Genomic DNA, 25820 nt, shown 5'->3' on the forward strand with positions numbered 1-25820 from the left:
TATCAAATACTTGTTCTCCACACTGTATATCACTATTATGTGTAGGAATACTTTGGATCAGATTTCCCAAATTCAAATCCCTTGGAGATGATTTGTCTTTTATGTCCAAGAATAAATCAATAGAACTTTTATTTGCCAATAAAATCACCCACCAGTTGAGGAACCCTGATATAAGTAATTTCAAGCCTTATTATTGTTGAATAGGAAATATTTCATATATTCATATTTGTATCATACTTGAACTGTGTACTTGAGTTTGTGTCCTCAAAAGTGACTACACCTCAGCAATTTATAACAATTTTAACTAGAAAGGTCAGATAAAAGATTTAGTTGATTGATGCACCCATCAAGGTTTGACAGTTTAAGCTAGAGATATCTGGGGTTTTTTTCCGTTGAATGCGTCTCAATCCACTGCATCCATCAATGTCCGCAGATCTAAAGCAAAATCAGATAGCTAAATGATCCTGTCACGACTTCCGCCGAGGTCGGTCCCTCTCCTTGTTCGAGCGGCGGTCGACGTCACCGGACTTCTAGACATCGCTGATCCATCTTTCATTTTCCATTGGTTTTGTCTTTATTTTCTACACACCTGGTTTTCATTATCCAATTACATGTTCAGTTTGGTTCATGATGGCTGGTTTTTCGACGGGTGCTGTGTTCACCCGTGCGTAATATTTACAGTTGGTTATTGGTCAAGAGTATTTGTTTTACATTGTACGTTGCTCACTCATTTTGCTCTCCTGCGTCTGACTACATGCACCAGCTACACTCATCTTCTGACAGATCCATCTTCATCTTCAAATTTTTAAACAATTCCATGTGTCAGTTTAGAACCCCCCCCTTTTGGGGATTACGTACATTACATTTAGTGACATTTATTAAAGGACTGAAAAATAGTTTGTTCTAAATATCCAAGGCATGTTCTTTGTCACATTATTTGTTCTGTTGTGAGGTGATGTCAATTAAGAGGTACTCTAATGTGCTGTCCCCCTGTGAAATGCAATTAAATTCACATTTTTCTCTTTCCGTCCCTTCGTCATCTGATAATAGGCCTTTTTTACCCATTTAGGGGCTTTGTGTTAGTGTGAATACAGCCCTGGCCAGACACACGCAAAAAACATACAAAAGTCCACAGGGGCAAGAGTGGGCGAAGCACTAACCCTTGCAAATATCTTCAATGAAATTCAATGGTGAACAAAACGTAAATGTTTCAGGATCATAAGAGTCTGTTTTCAATTAATTAGTTGCTTTCCTAAGTTCTAAATACCCTGTTCAGCTGAGAACTTCATTCTGTGCTTCACACACACACACACACACACACACACACACACACACACACACACAGTGTGACTGACCTCTAAAGTCAATCAGCATGAGTGCTGCACAGGGGTCAAGCCCTTAAAGGGTGACTGCACTTCCTTATTTGGCCTAGTTTTTCATCAATTCTCATTAAGAAATGCTGAAGGATTGATGGCAAACAAGAGTTGTCTTGGGGATGTGGTTTGATGTCTGTGTCTTTGCCATTCAATAATAACAAACAAGTGCAGTATTGAGTACAGCGAGATAAGCTAAGCTAGCTTTGCTAAGAAGAGAAAAACGTTTTGAAGCTGAGGACTTCTCCCCTCCTGACTGACTCGCCTTGTTTTGATCTTGTGCTTGGCACCAGAGCTGTGTTCGAAATACCCATACTAACATACTGTATACTACATACTTAATATACACTACATACTATAGTGTACTAGCGCATCTATTGGAAGTTGATGCTGTTGCTATGCAGCTTATTGCTAGCATAGCTAACAAATTACTAGCTAGACATCGTACGACTTCATTAACAATGTCCATTGAGAACGCACAACGACTATACCACTTAGCTAAGCGTAACCAAGTCAATAAACGTTGGGTAGTTAGTTAGATAGCATATGGTTAACTTCTTAAGGCTGGGGGGCAGTATTGAGTAGCTTGGATGAATAAGGTGCCCAGAGTAAACTGCCTGCTACTCAGGCCCAGAAGCTAAGATATGCATATTATTAGTACAGGATAGAAAACGCTCTGAAGTTTCTAAAACTGTTTGAATGATGTCTGTGAGTATAACAGAACTCATATGGCAGGCAAAAACCTGAGAAAAATTCCAACCAGGAAGTGGGAAATCTGAGGTTTGTAGGTTTTCAAGTCTTTGGCTATCCATAATAAAGTGTACAATTTGGTCCGATTGCACTTCCTAAGGCTTCCACTAGATGTCAACAGTCTTTAGAACCTTGTTTCAGGCTTCTACTGTGAAGGGGGAACAAATAAGAGCTGTTTGAGTCAGGTGTCTGGCAGAATGCCTTGAGCTCAGTCTTGCGCGCGGCCGTGAGCACGAGCTCTGTTCCTTTTCCTTGGAATATTATTGAAGATTTATGATAAAACATCCTAAAGATTGATTCTATACATCGTTTGACATGTTTCTACAAACTGTAATGGAACTGTCATCTGAACTAAGTGCCTGCGCCTTGTGAATTTTTATTTGTGAACTAAACGCGCAAACAAAAAGGAGGTATTTGGACATAAATTATGGACTTTATCGAACAAAACAACATTTATTGTGGAACTGGGATTCCTGGGAGTGCATTCGGATGAAGATCATCAAAGGTAAGTGAATATTTATAATGTTATTTCTGACTTCTGTTGACTGCACAATATGGCGGATATCTTTTGGCTTGTTTGGTCTCTGAGCGCAGTACTCAGATTATTGCATGATATGCTTTTTCCGTAAAGTTTTTTTGAAATCTGACACAGCAGTTGCATTAAGGAGAAGTTTATGCAACGTTCCATCTACAATAGTTGTATCTTTTATCAATGTTTATTAGTAGTATTTCTGTAAATTGACGTGGCTCTCTGCAAAATCACTGCATGTTTTGGAACTACTGAACATAACACGCCGATGTAAAATGAGATTTTTGGATATAAATGTGCACTTTATTGAACAAAACATACATGTATTGTATAACATGAAGTCCTATGAGTGTCATCTTTTAAAAAAATGTATTTTACCTTTATTTAACTAGGCAAGTCAGTTAAGAACAAATTCTTATTTTCAATGATGGCCTAGGAACAGTGGGTTAACTGCCTGTTCAGGGGCAGAATGACAGATTTGTACCTTGTCAGCTCGGGGGTTTGAACTTGCAACCTTCCGATAGCTGTTTTTCTGTGACTTGGTGGTGACCTAACATAATCGTTTGTGGTGCTTTCGCTGTAAAGCCTTTTTGAAATCAGACACTGTGGCTGGATTAACGAGAATTGTATCTTTAAAATGGTGTAAAATATTTGTATGCTTGAGGAATTTTAATTATGAGATTTTTGTTGTTTTGAATTTGGCACCCTGCATTTTCACTGGCTGTTGGCGGGGTGGGATGCTACCGTCCCGAATATCCCAGAGAGGTTAGAGCCGGGACTATTTTTTCAACATTTTGTTAAAAATCGCTAAAAATTTCAAAGTCCTGCTACTCATGCCAGGAATATAGTATATGCATATGATTAGTATGTGTGGATAGAAAACACTCTGAAGTTTCTGAAACTGGTTAAACCATGTCTGTGACTATAACAGGACGTGTTTAACATGTGAAACCCCAAGGAAAACTGTTCACCCCCCCCAAAAAAAAATATAAATCCTCCAGTTGGCTGTATTGTCTATGGCCTGCGAAAATATATACCTCCCAGTTTACAAGTCCTACAGCTTCCACACAATGTCCTTTAAGTTATTCCTTGGTCAAACGAAGAAGAGACACTTGATTTCATTCGGTACACGACAGGATGTTTTGGAAGAGAGAATTATCGCACATCATTTCAAGACGTGGAGCTATTGTATACACATCGCCCCGCGATCAATTTGATTGATTATTAACGTTTACTAATACCTAAAGTTGGATTACAAAAGTAGTTTGAAGTGTTTTGTCAAAGTTTATAGGCAACTTTGTTAATTTTAAAAAAGTGACGTTGCGTTATGTAAAGCAGTTTCTTCTTGGATCAGACGGGCTTCATAAATGGACATTTTGGTTACACATGGACGGATTTAATCGGGAAAAAGACCCAATTGTGATGTTTATGGGACATATAGGAGTGCCAACAAAGAAGCTCGTCAAAGGTAATGAATGTTTTATATTTTATTTCTGCGTTTTGTGTAGCGCCGGCTATGCTAATTATTTTGTTTACGTCCCCTTCAGGTATTTCGGGGTGTTGCATGCTATCAGATAATAGCTTCTCATGCTTTCGCCGAAAAGCATTTAAAAAATTTGACTTGTTGGCTAGATTCACAACGAGTGTAGCTTTAATTCAGTACCTTGCATGTGTGTTTTAATGAAAGTTTGAGTTTTAGAGAGTACTATTAGCATTTGGCGTTGCGCATTACCATTTCCTGTTGGCTAGGTGGGACGCAGACGTCTCACTTATCCCTAACAGGTTCGGGATTTCAGCCGTAAGAAATTAATATACTGGCAAGTTCGATGTATTAGTAGCCAACTAATGGTACATACAAGCAAATGCTGTAATGATATGCTACATGGTTCATAAGGCTAGCATAGTTAACAAATCCATCAGCCGTGTGACGTAAATTATTTGAAAAGTCATTAATATATTACATTGCTCAACATTTTCTTACATTTGTCATAATTTGTTAAAGCAATTCATTTTTATCTGCTCTTGTCAGACATTTTTTCTTAAAATCTGAAAATGTTGTGAAGCCACGCCCATTTTATGAAGAATTGCATTATGGGCCCTAAAAGCACAGAAATCGTGTCCACTGCTTGTAAATTTTGGAATTTGGCAAATGTAGTCCGGGAACTTTTGGCATACTAACTATATCCATACTATCACCAATAACTACACCAATAATACTACATACTCAAGTTAGTCACAAATTGTTCAGTTAGTGTGGTTAGTTTGAATATTCAAACACAGTCTTGTTTTGAGTTGTTTTGACTGATGTCATGTCTACAGTATACTAATATGGCAAAACATTTCTAGCTTAAAAAAATATATATATTTCTAGCTTTTTGACTGTAATTCCCCATTAATTGCGGACCTAGTCAGAGATGACTGTATTTGTCACACCCTGATCAGTTTCACCTGTCTTGTGCTTGTCTCCACCCCCCACATGGTGTCTCCCATGTTCCCCCATTATTCCCTGTGTATTTATACCTGCGTTTTCTGTTTGTCTTTTGACAGTTTGCCTTGTTTTGTCAGGTCTTAACAGCGTGTTTCCAAGTTCTCTAGTTCTTGTTTTCGAGATTCCTGGATCTGACCTTTCTGCCTGTCCTGACCCTGAGTCTGCCTGCCGTTCTGTCCCTGATTGACTCTACCTTGGATTACGAACCTCTGCCTGCACTCAATCTGCCCTTTGCAATATTTCTCTACTGCACATCATCATGGCAGACTGCAAAACAAATGTGAACTGGATTGATACAAATAAGCATGCTATCATTCAGTCAGGTAGGCCTACTTTGTAGAAAATTCTAGGGAAAGCTTTTCTGTCTACCCACAAGTTGCCATTAACACAACACTGATAGTCAGGGGCGATATTGCTGTACATTTATTTATTGACAGATATATTGTTGTGTTTGGCTTTTTAACCAGGGGTAGGATTGAGTCAATGTGGCTTTGATTGGATAGCAGCAGGGAGCTTGCAGTGGCGGATATTTGTGAGATGTGTTTATGGCAATTTGCGATGTAACACATGGAAAGTGTATGCTCTTTCCGAATAGTTTGGCGAGCAACTCATAGGTGGGCTGAGAACTACTCATGGGTGGGCTGAGAGCTGCTTGTAGCTGTGTACAGCAGCTGCTCCGCCCATAACCGTAATGCTCTCCAGAGGGTAGTGAGGTCTGCAAAACGCATCACCGGTTGCAAACTACCTGCCCTCCAGGACACCTACACCACCCGATGTGACAGGAAGGCCAAAAATATCATCAAGGACAACAACCACCCGAGCCACTGCCTGTTCACCCCGCTATCATCCAGAAGGCGAGGTCAGTACAGGTGCATCAAAGCGGGGACCGAGAGACTGAAAAACAGCTCCTATCTCAAGGCCATCAGACTGTTAAACAGCCATCACTAACATTGAGTGGCTGCTGCCAACATACTGACTCAACTCTAGCCACTTTAATAATGGAAAAATGTATGTAATAAATTTATCACTAGCCACTTTAAACAATGCACTTTATATAATGTTTACATACCCTACATTACTCATCTCATATGTATATACTGTACTCTATACCATCTACTGCATCCTGCCTATGCCTTTCGTCATGCCTATGCCGTTCGGCCATTCATTTATTTTTATGTACATATCCGTATTCATTCCTTTACACTTGTGTGTATAAGGTAGTTGTTGTAAAATTGTTAGGTTAGATTGCTTATTAGATATTACTGCATGGTCGGAACTAGAAGCACAAGCATTTCGCTACACTCGCATTAACATCTGCTAACCATGTGTATGTGACAAATAACATTTGATTTGATCTACCTGTTGGAGACCCCTGACCTATAGAGTAATATGAGAAGAATGTAATTGCTTAACATATGTAGATATTTTAAAGAAAGTGTTTTGATAACTTTCAAGTGTAACAGTTCCATGTAGAATAAACCATATTTCACAAAGTACTGTCTCAGTGTTCTGCTAATATAACAATATGCAAATATTTCACTTGTCTTTCATATTTTCTTTTCATTCACAACCGATAGATACTGTACCTATCAACATTTTATTTCTGGTGGTGCTGGGACTACCTTGCCAAACATGTCAGATGTCATACCTTCCTGTATGGTGTCCCATACACACTCCTCCCCCCCATTGATAGTACCATTCTATTCAACAATAACAAAAGACAAAAAGTTATGTGTGTTGTATAATGCTCAGTACAAGGTCTTTCCAAATTCAGACATCAGTATCAACCTGTCTTTCAGTCAGAGGACTCTATGACCAAAGCCTCTCTCCTGTCCTGTCCTCCATCTGTAGAAATGTTTTATCAAGTTGATGAGTGACACATATTGAAAGAATGATGTTATCGTGTCCATATATGCAGTTTATTGTCTGTCTGTAAAATCTGTTTATTGTGGCAGCACTATTTCAACAAGTCAAATTCCTGTACATGCAAATGTATTTGGCGGGAAAAAAATCTGATTTTGATTCTGATATTCTGATATCACCTGTGATGTCCTGTCTTATTAGTTATCACCTTTTGTCCCTTCTCAGGTGTTCGCCAGCGCTGGTAGATCAGCTCCAGGCCCCCCTCGTCACAGACACTGGTCATGAAGGAGCCTGACATACGGCTCCAACCCAGCTCCAATCACAGAACAAGAGAGGGAGAGAGAGAAAGACTGTCACCATACAGTCATGGAAGCCAACAAAAATACATGGTTCAACATAGCCAATCAGAGATTATGAATCACAGCTAATTCACAAGGGACATGTTCCAGCATGGCACTGACTGTTTGGCATTACTCACCCTGGCCCAGAAGTAGTCCATAGACGGGGGGAATCTCCTTACAACATACAAGACAGCACTGATGACATTTCCAATGGTGGTTATGTGCTCCATTACTCTGAAACAGGACTGGTGTCTGACCACTGCCTCCTTATTTGGTGATATGTCTTCTTTTTTTGGCCCAGAAAATACTGTACACAATAATATTGTTGATGTATTTTTTGGGGTTAGCTAGTTTGCTTGATTATTTAGCAGGGATCTTACAATAGGCAGCTCAGGGATTCGATCCAGCAACCTTTCGGTTACTGGCCCAACGCTCCAACCACTAGGCTACCTGTCGCCCCAATACACATAGGTTGACAATAAATGTGGCTCAATTCAGAGTCTGCAGTTTCTACTGGTCAGTGTTTTCAGGCTGGTTGTATTGTTGCTAGCTAGGTACCCCAGAAGTTGTGGTCGAACAAATAATGCCTTATTACCAACGCGGTATTGTAAACACATCGTTCGTGGCCAGTGTGTGCTTGTTTGCAGACTTTTTGTACAGCTTTGACAGTGCTACTGATAGTAGTGGTGGCGCTTGGCTTGCACGTGCAAATTCATCACACATAACATTCTATAATAGAATTGTGTTATTTGATGCATCAGAGTGTTATTTGACGTGTATCTTTTTGACATGTAAAAGACCCAAACGGTGTTCCATAGCCTTGTATCATAGCAATGTAGCCTTTCAAATAATGACATGTAGCTAGCTAGCTAGCAGCAAACAAAATTTAGCTGCTTACCAACAACACACCAGCTTCAGGTTTGACGGTTCACAGCCCAAGTAGAAATTAGTCAGATGAAATCCATATCCTGGCAATCTGTTCAAGATTGCTCAACAACTTTATGGAAGCCTATTTTCACTCCAATTTGCAGAGTGAAATGTGTGTGCTCTGCACCCATATGCAGACTTGATAACAAATGTCCTCATGATAGCTGGAGGCTGACCACAATGTGTTGTCTCTGGGCAGCTAGTCATCATTGGCAAACATGGGCATATAAGTAATCCAGTGGCGACCCATCATTCAGGGCAGGTGGGGCAGAGCCTGTTTTGAGCCCCAAATTTGTTTAGCAACCCCCCGCCCCAAATAAAATAAAATGAATTGTTTTGCATGTTATTTTGGCATTAATACGTGTCACATATCAGTTTGCAAACAATGTAAAAAAATATATATATTAAAAATCATTGAGTTAATAAAGCCTCCATAAAAACATGGTCTCTTTTTTGCTTTCTTGAGTAAGGCAGCTCCTAAATGCAGGTGTTTCAGCCTAGCTCAGTGCTTTCTGTGGTACTGGGGTAGCCAGCGGAAAATACAGAGTGAAGGGGTTGGTAATGTTCTTTAGTTGTGCCGTGATTGTCTCAGTGTTCCGTCACTCATAGGGACACTACATCACTGCCAAATCTAAGGGTAGAGCTCAAAAACTTAAGTCTCTTGGGTGCTGCCATAGAGTTATTGATCATGTCATATTTTCAAAATCTTAGCTACAGTCATCATCAAGAATCAAGTTGACAATCTACTGGCAAATCCTTTTTAATCCTTGTCATATGAAGAGAAATAATAGATAAAACGTATCGGTGCTCATCGGCCATTGGACATAAACATTACACAACAAGTTGGAAATCGCAAATTCAACAATGAGTGGTTTAGAAGGAATCAGTGGCTAACTGCAAGCATCGCAAAGCAATCACTAGCCTACTATTCAGTGGAATGGGTGTGTGGTCCCAATTCTCGGTTTACGGGTCTCTTTTCCAAGCTTTGCACCTGAAAGTGTAAATCAATCCGTTATTTTAAAGATTTAGAGAAGTTATGATGTTACTTATTACATATTTTCACTAATTAGTAGGTTATGCATATAAACCCTTAACAGATAGTAACAGTTTGAGGTCCAAAACATTTTCAGGCCTTACCCTGTCACAGAGCTCCTGCGATCCCCCAGTCCACTCTTCACAGTGCACAGCATGGAGGATAGTGGAGAGTAGAACCCTTGTCTGGTTCCTCTGGAGCTGGGGTAGGTTAATTTTGTCCGTCTGCAGGTAGCCCCCCTCCTGGCTCTGTTCCTGGGCCTGGCCCTCCACAATCCTCCCCAGCAGACACAGGTTGTAGCTCCCTCCAGTAACCACGAGCACAACCGTTCCTTCATTTTAACTGGCGGCTTTATTCTGTAGTTCTAATCAGAATTATCACCTCCCGTGAGAACTATAAAGTAAATGAAAATACAGTTAAGCACACTCTTACAACCTTCTTGTCTTACGAGTGACTTATTAGCTTGATATAACGATAAAGTGCTTACATACATGAACAGTTTAGCCGGAGCTATAACAGTATCAGATTAAACACATGAATAAAGGAAAAATACCTAATTGGCTGCTTATTACAGAAGGGAAGAAATCAAAACTTCACAATTATTATTCCTGGCATGAATTCACACTTCTTCCTTAATTATTATAACGTTACCATCCTAACATACACACTTCAGCCTTTACGAACTACACCCGAAGACATAAAAACTTAGCTAACACAGCGCGGGATTGCCTTCACTCCAAAGGTGTGTTGCTACGATAATCAGCCCCGTTACAACAGTTATTAGCCACGTAGTTTCGCTTGTCTTATCATTTCCCCCGCATAGCGAACACGTAAACAATTCAAACAAAAAACAACGACATAGACTTACAGGTTTATTGTCAGTTACACAGGTGTAGAAGGAGCAAGGTGATGGCCCCAGAAGTGTATGGCCCCAGCTGAGCCCCCCCAGCTGAGGAGAGGAAAGCAGTGCGAAGGAGAGAGTGCAGCGAAGAGTTCAAGAAAGACAGAGAGGAAGAGAGATGTTTTAACAGGCAGTGATAGTAGGAGCCAGAAAGACAGACAGAGAAAGTGAGAGCGAAAGAAATGAGTGCACCTAGCGAGGCCAGAAGCAAGGAGAAAGAATGTGTCCAGGCTGAGGGAGGCGTTAATAATGGGCCCACCTGCCTAATCTAGTTCAGGATGGCCGGCAGGAGGGCTGGCAGGGCACCATTCACCCAAATTATCCACCACCACACAGGGGTGACCAGTCAGCCTAGAGCTCTGGCCCCCCAGTCCTCCACAACAAAGGAATTAACGCAAGCAAGTTAGAGAGAACTGGGGACAGGGATAGGGGGTGAGAGGGGGAGAAAAAGAGGGGGATAAGGGGTGGGAAGGGCTTTGAGTTTGAATACAGTAATTAGTCCATATGGACAGAGCCTGCTTGAGTATGTTGGTAATGATACAAGTGCAACATGGCCAGAGAAACTTGCTTGAGTGGATACCCAAAGCAGTAACTTGTGTAATATTTTGGGGAAAGCGTCCCTCTGTGTGAGCTATTAACTAAGGATCAGACAGACAGATTTTTCGAAACTTCTGGCTTCACATCTGAGCAACAACATTCCTCAGAGGGCTACAGAGAATGTTGCAGATTAGATAGTTAAGCCATATAATAGGAACACAGAGGCTATACCTCCTTTTTTTATTATTATTTAACTAGGAAAGTCAGTTAAGAACAAATCCTTATTTACAATTACGGCCTCCCAATAACAGCTGGTTGTGATACAGCCTGGAATTGAACCAGGGTGTCTGTAGTGATGCCTCTAGCACTGAGATGCAGTGCCTCAGTCCGCAGCTCCACTCGGGAGCCCGAGTTTCATGAACACATGCACACTTACTGTATAGAAATTGAAGTTTAAGTACCTTTATTTTTTTAATGAAAATCTCACTGGATGTCCACCTGCCCACCAATGAGTCAGATTACCACCAAACATCTAAACAATAATAATAGCTACAGAATAGCTACAGATGAATCCCACAACATGAGCATAGGAGGATTTCTAATACAGGAAGCCGCATGCTGTGTAACAGTCCCAGAGGCCTTTATAGCAGCTCCCCAGACATCAACATACAAAGTGTTTATGCTGTATGATCCCTGAGTCACCACAGATGAAACGCACAAGTGCATGCACGCCAACGCTACCTCTGAACACTTGCACAAGACTTCAATGTCTTTCCAACATCCTCCCACACACCATGTACCATGCATGTCAGACAAATACACACTTCTGTAAAACTCAAATGATATAAAACTGTATACCCGTCCAAAACTACAATTGGAAATAAATGGAACATGAAGAGACCTACCTACAGTTGTTCTCTCTCCAACTTTCAGCAGCTGTAGTATCTAGACCTGCTGTTATTTTTTCCTTTTTCCGGTAGATAGAGAGGAAGGGTTTATGTTGTTTGGGAGAGAATTATTGGGCATTGATAAAATCCTCTTATTGAGAATAAGTAAGAATTGTGTAATATCTTGAGGATTAGCTGCCAGTGCCACTGCCTTAAATGGCTCCGGTTGCCATGGAGATACTTGCCTCCTTTCAAATATGAGGACACTGGGAGCAGCACACCACAAGCTGGGGTTGGGCGAGAGAGAGGGAGAGGGTTGAAGGAGGGGTCGGCAGAGGAGTGTGGAGGGTTGGAGGTGATCTGGTTGAATGATTGACACCTGAGAGAGCACTGTTCTGAGAACTGCTCATTCCTGCAAGCCGGAGCCCCCCTATGAGCCACAGAGCAATCAGTAGGCACACTCTGAATACACAGCAGTCCGCTGTTGTGTAATGCAGTACTACATTTTATTTGCAGATGAACTTGCTTTGCATGTAACTGAATGTAACTGAGTGAGTGACTGACTAAGTGACTGACTGATTGACTGACAGACAGATAGACTGACTGAGTAAGTGAGCGAGTGACTGATTGATTGAATGACAGACTGACTGACTGTGTTTGATATAAAGTTTGTTCATATTCTCAGAGGTTGTTACCATAACTGGTGTGTGTAGTTTAGGACCTGCTGACAGTAATGACTGAGTGGGTTTTGAGGCACCATGTTTCTTTTATGTTGTTGGACAGGGTTGACAGGCGTGGACAGCTTGCGCTCTACACTGCACTCCTTAGACAGCCTAAAGGGCACACATTCAATTCCACACTGCTCTCCTTTCTGAGACTCTTTGTGCTGGTCATGGTAACATTCCTTTGACCATTCTCCATCTCTTCCTGTTCTAGTAAATACAGTATGTGTAGTAGCCTATTCAATCTGCCTCGCACACACTTAGAAAAAAGGGTCTGTCCTCATAGGAGAACCATTTTTTGTTCAAGGTAGAACCCTTTTTTGTGTAGTGATGGAGCTGTGTTTCATTATTGTTGAGGTCCAATTATATAGTTCTTAATACTGTGTGTCATATTAAACCCCTACCTGACCATTTTATTTCCATTAACCCATTACAAACCTGTTGATTCAGTATGTATTGATTTAGCATGCACTGTAAGTCAGAAGTGTGAGTAAGAGTATAATTCAAAACTTTATTTCTCTCTCTTTTTGGACATCTATTTACACTATAATTTTGCAAGAACAAAGCAAATTACATTGATTGTATTTTGATCTTCCGTTTTACACACCAAACCGATCTGTACAGGACTCAATTAAACTAAACTGAATTACAGAAAGGGTTTGTTTTATATTGTAATGTCGTCGATTCTACATTTTGTGCAGAGGTTGCATCAGAGCAATTTTAGCTGTAAATCTGGACTGTATGCTTGACAAATGATGCTGATATGCACGAGTGTTCACCCATTATTTACAGAACAAGAAATTGAACAAAGACATGCATGCTTTCAGATTTAGTTGCAGTCTCTCAGTTTGGGTTAGAGTTGGTCAGAGTTGGTAGGCCTAGACCACAGCACCATGCTTGTTGTTCTTGTTGTGCTCCACAGTTTGTTTCATACCAAAGCTCGTCTCAACAATGTTTTCACCTGTTGGTGGTTCTTGGTCTTCTATCATGGCTGTTTCGTTCTGCTCTATGTTGGCCACCAGGCCCTTTATGTCCACTGTGGTTGTTTGGTGGGTGGGGTTGTTGAAGTACAAGGTGTTGCGGAACATACACTCTCCCGTTTGCGGAGTAGGACGGCACCGAGTCCTACCACAATGATTATCACCAAGACGACGGCCACAGCGATGTCGTCATAACCATGGGGAGATTTCTCCACTAGGAGAGCTGGAGGACAGTCAGAAAATCCCAGTGTTATTGGGTGAATTGTTGGTGGGATTGGTTTATTTATGTATGTACAGAAAAACGGAATAGGGTGAATTTGCCCCTAGATGCTGATCTTGGGTTCGTTTAGCATTTTCCCCAGTAATGGCTCTGTACCCAAGAGCCAGAAAATGATTGATTTGATTGTCACAACTATAGAATTGATCACGCTTTACTCTAGCCAATTTATATCTGCTATGTGACACTCACCAGCAACTTGTTGCTTCTCTTTTGGTGTGATGACTGCAAAAGAAAGATATAAAGATGTACAGAAAACTTAAATGCAAGATAATTCTAAGCAAACATCAACACAGAATAATTTGAATAATGACTGATATCATCCCATCTTAAATACCGGAGTCTATCTGCTGAGTCCGACTCAGCTTTGGCTGTTTTGCAGATTTATATGTTTAAAGTAATGACTAAAGTATTCCACCCTGAAACCATATAATCGTATGAAATGTGTAAGAGTCATAATTCAATAATGTGTGTGACTAGGCCATTGTGTTACTATTTCGAAATATGAGCTGGGTATAGTTGAGACATTCAAGGCCAACTGAACTGTCGACTTGTGATAACTCTGAAACCAATAACAGGAAAGAGGCCCAACTAAGGTAGGGGAGTAACTGTTAGGAATGGCTATGCTTGCAGAAGATAATGAGAAACTATGTGTTAGCATTGTGGAAAAATACAGCCCGCCTTAAGAGAGGTGGAGTTTCTACTGATGTGAGTTCATGTGTGAGTGTCTGTGTGTGTGTGTGTGTGAGTTATAAAAAGATTGTCTTCTCATTTTGAAGTCAGAACGCTCTCTGAATAAAGTATTGATCTATTGTAGACTGGGACTTTGTCTAAATTCTTCTATTAACCAGGGCCTTACAACCTCTGGGAATTGGTCAAAGCTATAGTGACTGTTGAGTTATCATCATTGGGATTGAAAATTCTCATTACAAGATGGTATAGTATAGTCGATCGACATCCAGTCACCTGAGACAAGAACAACTGGTCAAACAGTCTCCTCAGAGAAGTAAGGGGAGGACCATCCTCCACTGTGAATTTCAGAACAATTTAAATAGTGAAACATTAGTAAAGTTATAATTTTTTAGATACAACTATAAATATATTCACGTCACCAAATAATTTATTAAAACACATTGTTTTGCAATGAAGGTCTACCAGTAGCCTCAACAGCACTCTGTATGTGTAGCTGGAGGACAGCTAGTTTCCATCCTCCCTCTGGGTGCATTGACTTCAATACAAAAACTAAGAGGCTCATGGTTCTCACCCCCTTCTATAGACTTACACATCCTCCAACCTGTCAGAGCTCTTGCAGAATGAACTGACATGTTGTCCACCCAAGCAAAGGATCAGATAATAAATCTAGCATTGTAAGCATAGGCTACATGAAGCTAGCACTGCAGCGCATAAAATGTGGTGAGTTGTTGGCTCAAAGAGAGAGAAAGACAATAGTTGAATAGTTTTGACCAAATACATTTCTTACAAAATGAAGGAGAAGCGAGATAGCTACAGTGGGGCAAAAAAGTATTGTCAGCCTCCAATTGTGCAAGTTCTCCCACTTAAAAAGATGAGAGAGGCCTGTAATTTTCATCATAGGTACACTTCATCTATGACAGACAAAATGAGAAAAAAAATCAGAAAATCACATTGTAGGATTTTTAATGAATTAATTTGCAAATTATGGTGGAAAATAAGCATTTGGTCACCTACAAACAAGCAAGATTTCTGGTTCTCACAGACCTGTAACTTCTTCTTTAAGAGGCTCCTCTGTCCTCCACTCGTTACCTGTATTAATGGCACCTGTTTGAACTTGTTATCAGTATAAAAGACACCTGTCCACAACCTCAAACAGTCACACTCCAAACTCCACTATGGCCAAGACCAAAGAGCTGTCAAAGGACACCAGAAACAAAATTGTAGACCTGCACCAGGCTGGGAAGACTGAATCTGCAATAGGTAAGCAGCTTGGTTTGAAGAAATCAACTGTGGGAGCCATTATTAGGAAATGGAAGACATGCAGTGCCACTGATAATCTCCCTCGATCTGGGGCTCCACGCAAGATCTTACCCCGTGGGGTCAAAATGATCACAAGAACGGTGAGCAAAAATCCCAGAACCACACGGGGGGACCTAGTGAATGACCTGCAGAGAGCTGGGACCAAAGTAACAAAGCCTACCATCAGTAACACACTACGCCGCCAGGGACTCAAATCCTGCAGTGCCAGACATGTCCCCCTGCTTAAGCCAGTACATGTCCAGGCCCGTCTGAAGTTTGCTAGAGAGCATTTGGATGATCCAGAAGAAGATTGGGAGAATGTCATATGGTCAGATGAAACCAAAATATAACTTTTTGGTAAAAACTCAACTCGTCGTGTTTGAAGGACAAAGAATGCTGAGTTGCATCCAAAGAACACCATACCTACTGTGAAGCATAGGAGTGGAAACATCATGCTTTGGGGCTGTTTTTCTGCAAAGGGACCAGGACGACTGATCCGTGTAAAGGAAAGAATGAATGGGGCCATGTATCGTGAGATTTTGAGTGAAAACCTCCTTCCATCAGCAAGGGCATTGAAGATGAAACGTGGCTGGGTCTTTCAGCATGACAATGATCCCAAACATACCACCCGGGCAACGAAGGAGTGGCTTCGTAAGAAGCATTTCAAGGTCCTGGAGTGGCCTAGCCAGTCTCCAGATCTCAACCCCATAGAATATCTTTGGAGGGAGTTGAAAGTCCGTGTTGCCCAGCAACAGCCCCAAAACATCAATGCTCTAGAGGAGATCTGCATGGAGGAATGGGCCAAAATACCAGCAACAGTGTGTGAAAACCTCGTGAAGACTTACAGAAAACGTTTGACCTCTGTCATTGCCAACAAAGGGTATATAACAAAGTATTGAGATAAACTTTTGTTATTGACCAAATACTTATTTTCCACCATCATTTGCAAATAAATGTATTAAAATTCTTACAATGTGATTTTCTGGATTTTTTTCCCTCATTTTGTCTGTCATAGTTGAAGTGTACCTATGATGAAAATTACAGGACTCTCTCATCTTTTTAAGTGGGAGAACTTGCACAATTGGTGGCTGACTAAATACTTTTTTGACCCATTGTATATTTTGTTGTAATTTTTTTCACTTTAGCTTACTTAGCTAGCTATTTTAGCCTACTCAAACACCAGGCACAAACAGAGAGGGATACTATGTTAGCTAGCTGGCTATGGCTATCCAACACTGTAACTCTTCCGTGTCAAGGTAAGCTTTTGCCTTTATAAATGTATTGCCACTGGGGCCCGTCGGGGTAACTGCTAAACTACTTGCTGACTGTACACTGTACTGCATGATTGTAGCAGGTTTACTAATGTGTTAGTTCTCGTAGCTATGTTGACTATGACATTAGCTAATACAGTGACAACAGGTGTGTTCATAAATTCACTCTGGAGTGCCAGAGTGGGCTCTGATTGCTCTTAGCGTTGGCTAGCTTGCTAGCTACTTCCAGACACAAATGAGAGAACATCTCACTCGGACCACTTTACTCACCCTAGCGGAGCTGGTTAAGTTGTTTTCATGTTATCTACAGCATTGGTGACTGTAACTGTGCTGCTGTCAACAATTGAATAATTTTCTTTGCCGAGGTTTATGACCCCGGTCATATTCAATGGGTGTTGCACGTTTGTAAATCAGTCATTCTGTGCTCTGGCACACTCAGACGAGAGTGCTCTGAAATCAGAGTAGATAGCGAGAGTGAATTTACAAACTCACCCAACAATGTAGGCTGTGTGTAGCGGTTTGGATTGGAAAGGCTTTTGGCCTGGTCACAGACAACTGATGTGTTGTGCATGGAAGTCCACAAGTGAAGGGAAAAGGTGAGAGGTGGAGAGCTCGTAGATGTAAGAAGGAATTACATGCTATTTGTATGTGGCAGCTATGAAAGTGAAGTTTGTGTGCGATCAGGGGTGTATTCATTCCAACAATTCTGTTGAAAACTGTTTCTTCAATGGAAGCAAACATAACGAAATGGGGATAAACATACCTGAATTTGTCAAATAGAAACTCACGTTTGCAACTGTTGGACTAATGATTACACCCTAGATCTGTCATGTACTGTCATGTTGTGTCTTGTCTCTGTCCTTTCCCTTCACCCTGTCTCCCTCTGCTGGTCGTTGTTAGGTTACCTTTTCTCCCCCGCTTTCCCCCAGCTGTTCCTTGTCTCCTCTAACTACCCATTCACCCCGTTTCCCACCTGTTCCCTTTTTCCCTCTGATTAGGTCCCTATATCTCTCTCTGTTTCTGTTCCTGTCCTTGTCGGATTCTTGTTTGTTGTGTTTCATGCCTGAGCCAGACTATCGTCATGTTTGCTGTAACCTTGTCCTGTCCTGTCGGAATCTGCCGGTCTATCTGAGCCTACCTATGTTTGGTTATTAAAGAAGCTCTGTTTAAGTTAGTTCGCTTTTGGGTCCTCATTCACTCACCATAACAGAAGAATCCGACCAAGAATGGACCCAGCGACTTCGGATCCTCTCCACTCAGCCGTCGGGATCCAGGGAGCGATGCTAGGCAGACACGAGCAGGAAGTGTCTGCTGCTCGACATGCCGTTGAGACCCTGGCCACCCAAGTCTCCAACCTCACAGAACAGGTTCACCATCTCCGCCTCGATCCACCGGCCACTTCCAGGGCTTTCGAATCTCCGGAGCCCAGAATCAATAACCCGCCGTGTTACTCTGGGGAGCCCACTGAATGCCGCTCGTTCCTCACCCAGTGTGATATTGTGTTTTCTCTCCAGCCCAACACTTACTCCAGGAGCACTGCTCGTGTCGCCTACGTCATATCTCTCCTTATTGGACGGGCTCGTGAGTGGGGCACGGCAATCTGGGAGGCAAGGGCTGAGTGTACTAACCAGTATCAAGACTTTAAGGAGGAGATGATACGGGTTTTTGATCGATCTGTTTTTGGGGAGGAGGCTTCCAGGGCCCTGTCTTCCCTATGTCAAGGCAATCGATCCATAACAGACTACTCTATTGAGTTTCGCACTCTTGCTGTCTCCAGTGGCTGGAACGAGCCGGCCTTGCTCGCTCGTCTTCTGGAGGGTTTCCGCGCAGAGGTAAAGGATGAGATTCTCTCCCGGGAGGTTCCTTCCAGCGTGGATTCCTTGATTGAACTCGCTATTCGCATTGAGCGACGGGTTGATCTTCGTCACCGAGCTCGTGGAAAGGAGCTCGCGCTCTCCGTCGCCTCCCTCTCCGCATCACTACCATCTTCCTCTGCCGGCTCGGGTGCTGAGCCCATGCAGCTGGGAGGTATCCGCATCTCGACTAAGGAGAGGGAACGGAGAATCACCAACCGCCTCTGTCTCTATTGCGGTTCCGCTGGTCATTTTGTCACTTCATGTCCAGTAAAAGGCCAGAGCTCGTCAGTAAGCGGAGGGCTACTGGTGAGCGCTACTACTCCTGTCTCTCCTTCAAGATCCTGCACTACCTTGTCGGTCCATCTACGCTGGACCGGTTCGTCAGCTTCCTGCAGTGCCTTAATAGACTCTGGGGCGGAGGGCTGTTTTATGGACGAGACCTGGGCTCGGGAACATGACATTCCTCTCAGACAGTTAAAGGAGCCCACGGCCTTGTTCGCCCTGGATGGTAGTCCTCTCCCCAGGATTCAGCGTGAGACGCTACCTTTAACCCTCACTGTTTCTGGTAATCATAGTGAAACCATTTCTTTTTTAATTTTTCGTTCACCTTTTACACCTGTTGTTTTGGGCCATCCCTGGCTAGTTTGTCATAATCCTTCCATTAATTGGTCTAGTAATTCTATCCTCTCCTGGAACGTCTCTTGTCATGTGAAATGTTTAATGTCTGCTATCCCTCCTGTTTCCTCTGTCTCTTCTTCACAGGAGGAGCCTGGTGATTTGACAGGGGTGCCGGAGGAATATCACGATCTGCGCATGGTGTTCAGTCGGTCCAGGGCCACCTCTCTTCCTCCACACCGGTCGTATGATTGTAGTATTGATCTCCTTCCGGGAACCACCCCCCCCCCCGGGGTAGACTATACTCTCTGTCGGCTCCCGAACGTAAGGCTCTCGAAGATTATTTGTCTGTAGCTCTTGACGCCGGTACCATAGTCCCCTCCTCCTCTCCCGCCGGAGCGGGGTTTTTTTTTGTCAAGAAGAAGGACGGGTCTCTGCGCCCCTGCATAGATTATCGAGGGCTGAATGACATAACAGTGAAGAATCGTTATCCGCTTCCTCTTATGTCTTCAGCCTTCGAGATCCTGCAGGGAGCCAGGTTTTTTACTAAGTTGGACCTTCGTAACGCTTACCATCTCGTGCGCATCAGGGAGGGGGACGAGTGGAAGACGGCGTTTAACACTCCGTTAGGGCACTTTGAATACCGGGTTCTTCCTTTCGGCCTCGCTAACGCTCCAGCTGTCTTTCAGGCATTAGTCAATGATGTCCTGAGAGACATGCTGAACATCTTTGTTTTCGTTTACCTTGACGATATCCTGATTTTTTCACCGTCACTCCAGATTCATGTTCAGCACGTTCGACGTGTCCTCCAGCGCCTTTTAGAGAATTGTCTTTTTGTGAAGGCTGAGAAGTGCACTTTTCATGCCTCCTCCGTCACATTTCTCGGTTCTGTTATTTCCGCTGAAGGCATTAAGATGGATCCCGCTAAGGTCCAAGCGGTCATTGATTGGCCCGTCCCTAAGTCACGCGTCGAGCTGCAGCGCTTTCTCGGCTTCGCGAACTTCTATCGTCGTTTCATCCGTAATTTCGGTCAGGTGGCAGCTCCTCTCACAGCCCTTACTTCTGTCAAGACGTGCTTTAAGTGGTCCGTTTCCGCCCAGGGAGCTTTTGATCTCCTCAAGAATCGTTTTACATCCGCTCCTATCCTTGTTACACCTGACGTCTCTAGACAGTTCGTTGTCGAGGTTGACGCGTCAGAGGTGGGCGTGGGAGCCATTCTTTCTCAGCGCTCCCTCTCTGACGACAAGGTCCACCCATGCGCGTATTTTTCTCATCGCCTGTCGCCGTCGGAACGTAACTATGATGTGGGTAACCGCGAACTGCTCGCCATCCGGTTAGCCCTAGGCGAATGGCGACAGTGGTTGGAGGGGGCGACCGTTCCTTTTGTCGTTTGGACTGACCATAGGAACCTTGAGTACATCCGTTCTGCCAAACGACTTAATGCGCGTCAGGCGCGTTGGGCGCTGTTTTTCGCTCGTTTCGAGTTCGTGATTTCTTATCGTCCGGGCTCTAAGAACACCAAGCCTGATGCTTTGTCTCGTCTCTTCAGTTCTTCAGTAGCCTCCACTGACCCCGAGGGGATTCTCCCTGAGGGGCGTGTTGTCGGGTTGACTGTCTGGGGAATTGAGAGGCAGGTAAAACAAGCGCTCACTCACACTCCGTCGCCGCGCGCTTGTCCTAGGAACCTTCTTTTCGTTCCCGTTCCTACTCGTCTGGCCGTTCTTCAGTGGGCTCACTCTGCCAAGTTAGCCGGCCACCCTGGCGTTCGGGGTACGCTTGCTTCCATTCGCCAGCGTTTTTGGTGGCCCACCCGGGAGCATGACACGCGTCGTTTCGTGGCTGCTTGTTCGGTCTGCGCGCAGACTAAGTCCGGTAACTCTCCTCCTGCCGGCCGTCTCAGGCCGCTTCCTATTCCCTCTCGACCGTGGTCTCACATCGCCTTAGATTTTGTCACCGGACTGCCTTCGTCAGCGGGGAAGACTGTTATTCTTACGGTTGTCGATAGGTTCTCTAAGGCGGCTCATTTCATTCCGCTTGCTAAGCTTCCTTCTGCTAAAGAGACGGCACAAATCATCATCGAGAATGTTTTCAGAATTCATGGCCTTCCGTCAGACGTCGTTTCGGACAGAGGTCCGCAATTCACGTCTCAATTTTGGAGGGAGTTTTGCCGTTTGATTGGGGCTTCCGTCAGTCTCTCTTCCGGCTTTCACCCCCAGTCTAACGGTCAAGCAGAACGGGCCAATCAGACTATTGGTCGCATCTTACGCAGTCTTTCTTTTCGTAACCCTGCGTCTTGGTCAGAACAGCTCCCCTGGGCAGAATACGCCCACAACTCGCTTCCTTCGTCTGCGACCGGGCTATCTCCTTTTCAGAGTAGCCTCGGGTACCAGCCTCCGCTGTTCTCATCTCAGTTCGCCGAGTCCAGCGTCCCCTCCGCTCAGGCTTTTGTCCAACGTTGCGAGCGCACCTGGAAGAGGGTCAGGTCTGCACTTTGCCGTTATAGGACGCAGACTGTGAGGGCTGCTAATAAGCGTAGAACTAAGAGTCCTAGATATTGTCGCGGTCAGAGAGTTTGGCTCTCCACTCAGAACCTTCCCCTTAAGACGGCTTCTCGCAAGTTGACCCCGCGGTTCATTGGTCCGTTCCGTATTTCTCGGGTCATTAATCCTGTCGCAGTTCGACTTCTTCTTCCGCGATACCTTCGTCGCGTCCACCCGGTCTTCCATGTCTCCTGCATCAAGCCCGTCCTTCGCGCCCCCGCTCGTCTTCCCCCCCCCCCCCCCCCCCCATCCTTGTCGAGGGCGCACCCATCTACAGGGTCCGTAGAATTTTGGACATGCGTCCTCGGGGCCGTGGTCACCAGTACCTCGTAGATTGGGAGGGGTACGGTCCTGAGGAGAGGAGTTGGGTTCCCTCTCGGGACGTGCTGGACCGTGCGCTGATCGAGGATTTCCTCCGTTGCCGCCAGGTTTCCTCCTCGAGTGCGCCAGGAGGCGCTCGGTGAGTGGGGGGGTACTGTCATGTACTGTCATGTTGTGTCTTGTCTCTGTCCTTTCCCTTCACCCTGTCTCCCTCTGCTGGTCGTTGTTAGGTTACCTTTTCTCCCCCGCTTTCCCCCAGCTGTTCCTTGTCTCCTCTAACTACCCATTCACCCCGTTTCCCACCTGTTCCCTTTTTCCCTCTGATTAGGTCCCTATATCTCTCTCTGTTTCTGTTCCTGTCCTTGTCGGATTCTTGTTTGTTGTGTTTCATGCCTGAGCCAGACTATCGTCATGTTTGCTGTAACCTTGTCCTGTCCTGTCGGAATCTGCCGGTCTATCTGAGCCTACCTATGTTTGGTTATTAAAGAAGCTCTGTTTAAGTTAGTTCGCTTTTGGGTCCTCATTCACTCACCATAACAAGATCAGCTAAATGCAGGCAAGAGCGTGCAAAGCAGAATTTCTCCCAACCTATGCACCTACGTTGTAAACTTTCATTCGTAGGCTAGGTTCTAGCAACCTCATGATGGGTATAGGGAACATTTGAGTATAATGTAGTAGCCTAAACTTATTGATGTTACATTGAACTGGGTGAATGGAATATAAATAACAGTCATCCAACATGCTGTAATAGAAATAAGGCTCTTAAAAAATATATTGTCCTCCCTCATCTCAAACGGCACCGACCGCCACTGGGGTCAAACCAATATCCTTTGATAGGGGGGATTCATTGTCATTGAACAACTATAAATAGATAAACATGGTTCTGAAATTGGGACATCATCTTTGAATTGCAAGAGACAGGTGCATGCACTTTGTTCACTGAAAGTGATTTTGCTAGTTAAAAATGTTTCATATTCGAGGGCACAGGGTTTTTGCTTAAGTAGCCTGCTTAATGTTATGGGTTGTCAGTAAGAGGTACTGATTGGGTTGCAAAATTCTGGTAATTTAAAAAAATCCCTGGTTTTCCAGAAATCCTTTTTGGGAAAGTTACCAGAATTTTGGAACCATAGGTACTGACCTTCGTGGCTCTTGTACATGCGGATCCAGAAGGACTTGGATCCGTCCTGCAGTAGCTTAAGGTTCTCCTGGATGAAGCTGGCCTCCAAGGAATCCTCGATACTCACCAGGGATGCTCCTGTTGTCAGAGAATCATGCTCATATTTCTCATATTCATCATCATCACCATAAATCACTTTGAATGTTTTTCATTCAATTCATGAGTTCATGTGCATTCAATTGAAAACATTAGGTATGTCCCAAATGGCACCCCATTCCCTATATACCAACATAAAAAACTACGTAAGAAAATACTATAGTATTCACTGTAGTGTTTTTTGCAGACTACAGTGTTTACAGAAGTATTTACTGTAGTATTTAAAGTTTACTATAGTATACATACTGTATTAAAAAAAGAGTAGTATATACTCTAGTAATTACTGTGGTATTTTTGTGAACTGTATACTGTAGTATACTGTCTTAGTATAGTGTACTGTATTATTTACTGTACTATTTTTGGGTACATTACTGTAGTATTTACTAAAGTGTTTTAGTTTTATTGTCTTTGACATAGAAATGGGGGTCTTCCTCCTTAAGGAAACCAATTGGAGAAATACTAAAAGGGAACATTTTCCATAACCTCTAGGTAGGACCTGGTTCTGAACAGAGAGTTCAGAGCTTCTGCTCCTTCCTATAACCTGTAGCGATGACGATGAACTTTGGGACATGTAGGTACATCTCAGGGCTTCATGCCCCTTTCTATCCCTCTTCTCCATGTATCTGTTTAGTGAAGGTCAGGTTTGGCAAGGTACAAGGGGGAGGGGGGTGTGGAGTTCAAATTCTTTCTTCCTCAACTTGATTTGGTTAAAACCAACTTTAATGTACTTAAAATGTAAAGAAGTAAAGTAAAACACATATATATATATATACAGTTGAAGTCGGAAGTTTACATACACTTAGGTTGGAGTCATTAAAACTCGTTTTTCAACCACTCCACACATTTCTTGTTAACTAACTATAGTTTTGGGAAGTCAGGAAGTCAATTTTCAAACAATTGTTTACAGACAGATATATTTCACTTATAATTCACTGTATCACAATTTCATGCACACTAGTGTTACATACACTAAGTTGACTGTGCCTTTAAACAGCTTGGAAAATTCCAGAAAATTATGTCATGGCTTTAGACAATTCTGATGAAGGTGTACCTGTGGATGTATTTCAAGGCCTACCTTTAAACTCAGTGCCTCTTTGCTTGACATCATGGGAAACTCAAAATAAATCAGCCAAGACCTCAGAAAAAAAATTGTAGACCTGCACAAGTCTGGTTCATCCTTGGGAGCAATTTCCAAACACTTGAAGGTACCACGTTCATCTGTACAAACAATAGTACGCAAGTATAAACACCATGGGACCACGCAGCCGTCATACCGCTCAGGAAGGAGATGCTTTCTGTCTCCTAGAGATTAACGTACCTTGGTGCGAAAAGTGCAAATCAATCCCAGAACAACAGCAAAGGACCTTGTGAAGATGCTGGAGGAAACGGGTACAAAATTATCTATATCCACAGTAAAACGAGTCCTATATCAACATAACCTGAAAGGCCGCTCAGCAAGGAAATAGCCACTGCTCCAAAACCGCCATAAAAAAGCCAGACTACGGTTTGCAACTGCACATGGGGACAAAGATTGTGCTTTTTGGAGAAATGTCCTCTGGTCCGATGAAAAAAAAATAGAAATGTTTGGCCATAATGACCATCATTGTATTTGGAGGAAAAAGGGGAAAGCTTGCAAGCCGAAGAACACCATCCCAACCGTGAAGCACGGGGGTGGCAGCATCATGTTGTTGGGGTGCTTTGCTGTCGGAGGGACTGGTGCACTTCACAAAATAGATGGCATCATGAGGCAGGAAAATGACGTGTATATATTAAAGCAACATCTCAAGACATCAGTCAGGAAGTTAAAGCTTGGTTGCAAATGGGTCTTCCAACTGGACAATGACCCCAAGCATACTTCCAAAGCGGTGGCAAAATGAATTAAGGGCGACAAATTCAAGGTATTACATTGGTCATGGCAGTCTTCATCCTGTGATGTATTGGTAAAAAAAAATAGGTGGGTAACCTCTGTTCGCCAGTCACACTGAAGAAAGCAACATTTCCTATACTTTCAATGCATTGAAAAGAACAACAAAGTCAAGTTATTGGAGTGGCCATCACAAAGCCCTGACCTCAATCCTATAGAAAATTTGTGGGCAGAACTGAAAAGTGTGTGTGTGAGCAAGGTGGCCTACAAACCTGACTCAGTTACACCAAATAAATAAACGCTGAAATAAATCATTCTCTCTACTATTATTCTGACATTTCACATTCTTAAAATAAAGTGGTGATCCTAACTGACCTAAGACAGGGAATTTTTACTAGGATTAAATGTCAGGAATTGTGAAAAGCTGAGTTTAAATGTATTTGTCTTAGGTGTATGTAAACTTTTGACTTCAACTGTGTA

General features: G+C 43.1%; 1 protein-coding gene across 1 annotated transcript in view; it reads right to left on the reverse strand.

Annotated features, from left to right (window-relative positions):
* The window catches only part of LOC139420566 (zinc transporter ZIP12-like), a 29434-nt gene extending 5377 nt beyond the window's left edge, over positions 1–24057 (reverse strand). Inside the window, exons 1-6 of the mRNA XM_071170752.1 lie at positions 24018–24057; positions 23342–23458; positions 13801–13833; positions 13444–13554; positions 9409–9608; positions 7212–7316 (exon numbers count right to left, since the gene is read on the reverse strand). Of these exons, the coding sequence (XP_071026853.1) occupies positions 7212–7316; positions 9409–9608; positions 13444–13554; positions 13801–13833; positions 23342–23458; positions 24018–24057 (606 nt within the window). The remainder of the gene's footprint in view (positions 1–7211; positions 7317–9408; positions 9609–13443; positions 13555–13800; positions 13834–23341; positions 23459–24017) is intronic.
* Positions 24058–25820: the final 1763 nt, after the last annotated feature.

This window comes from Oncorhynchus clarkii, chromosome 11 (assembly GCF_045791955.1).
Source record: "Oncorhynchus clarkii lewisi isolate Uvic-CL-2024 chromosome 11, UVic_Ocla_1.0, whole genome shotgun sequence".
Taxonomy (NCBI): Eukaryota; Metazoa; Chordata; class Actinopteri; order Salmoniformes; family Salmonidae; genus Oncorhynchus; species Oncorhynchus clarkii.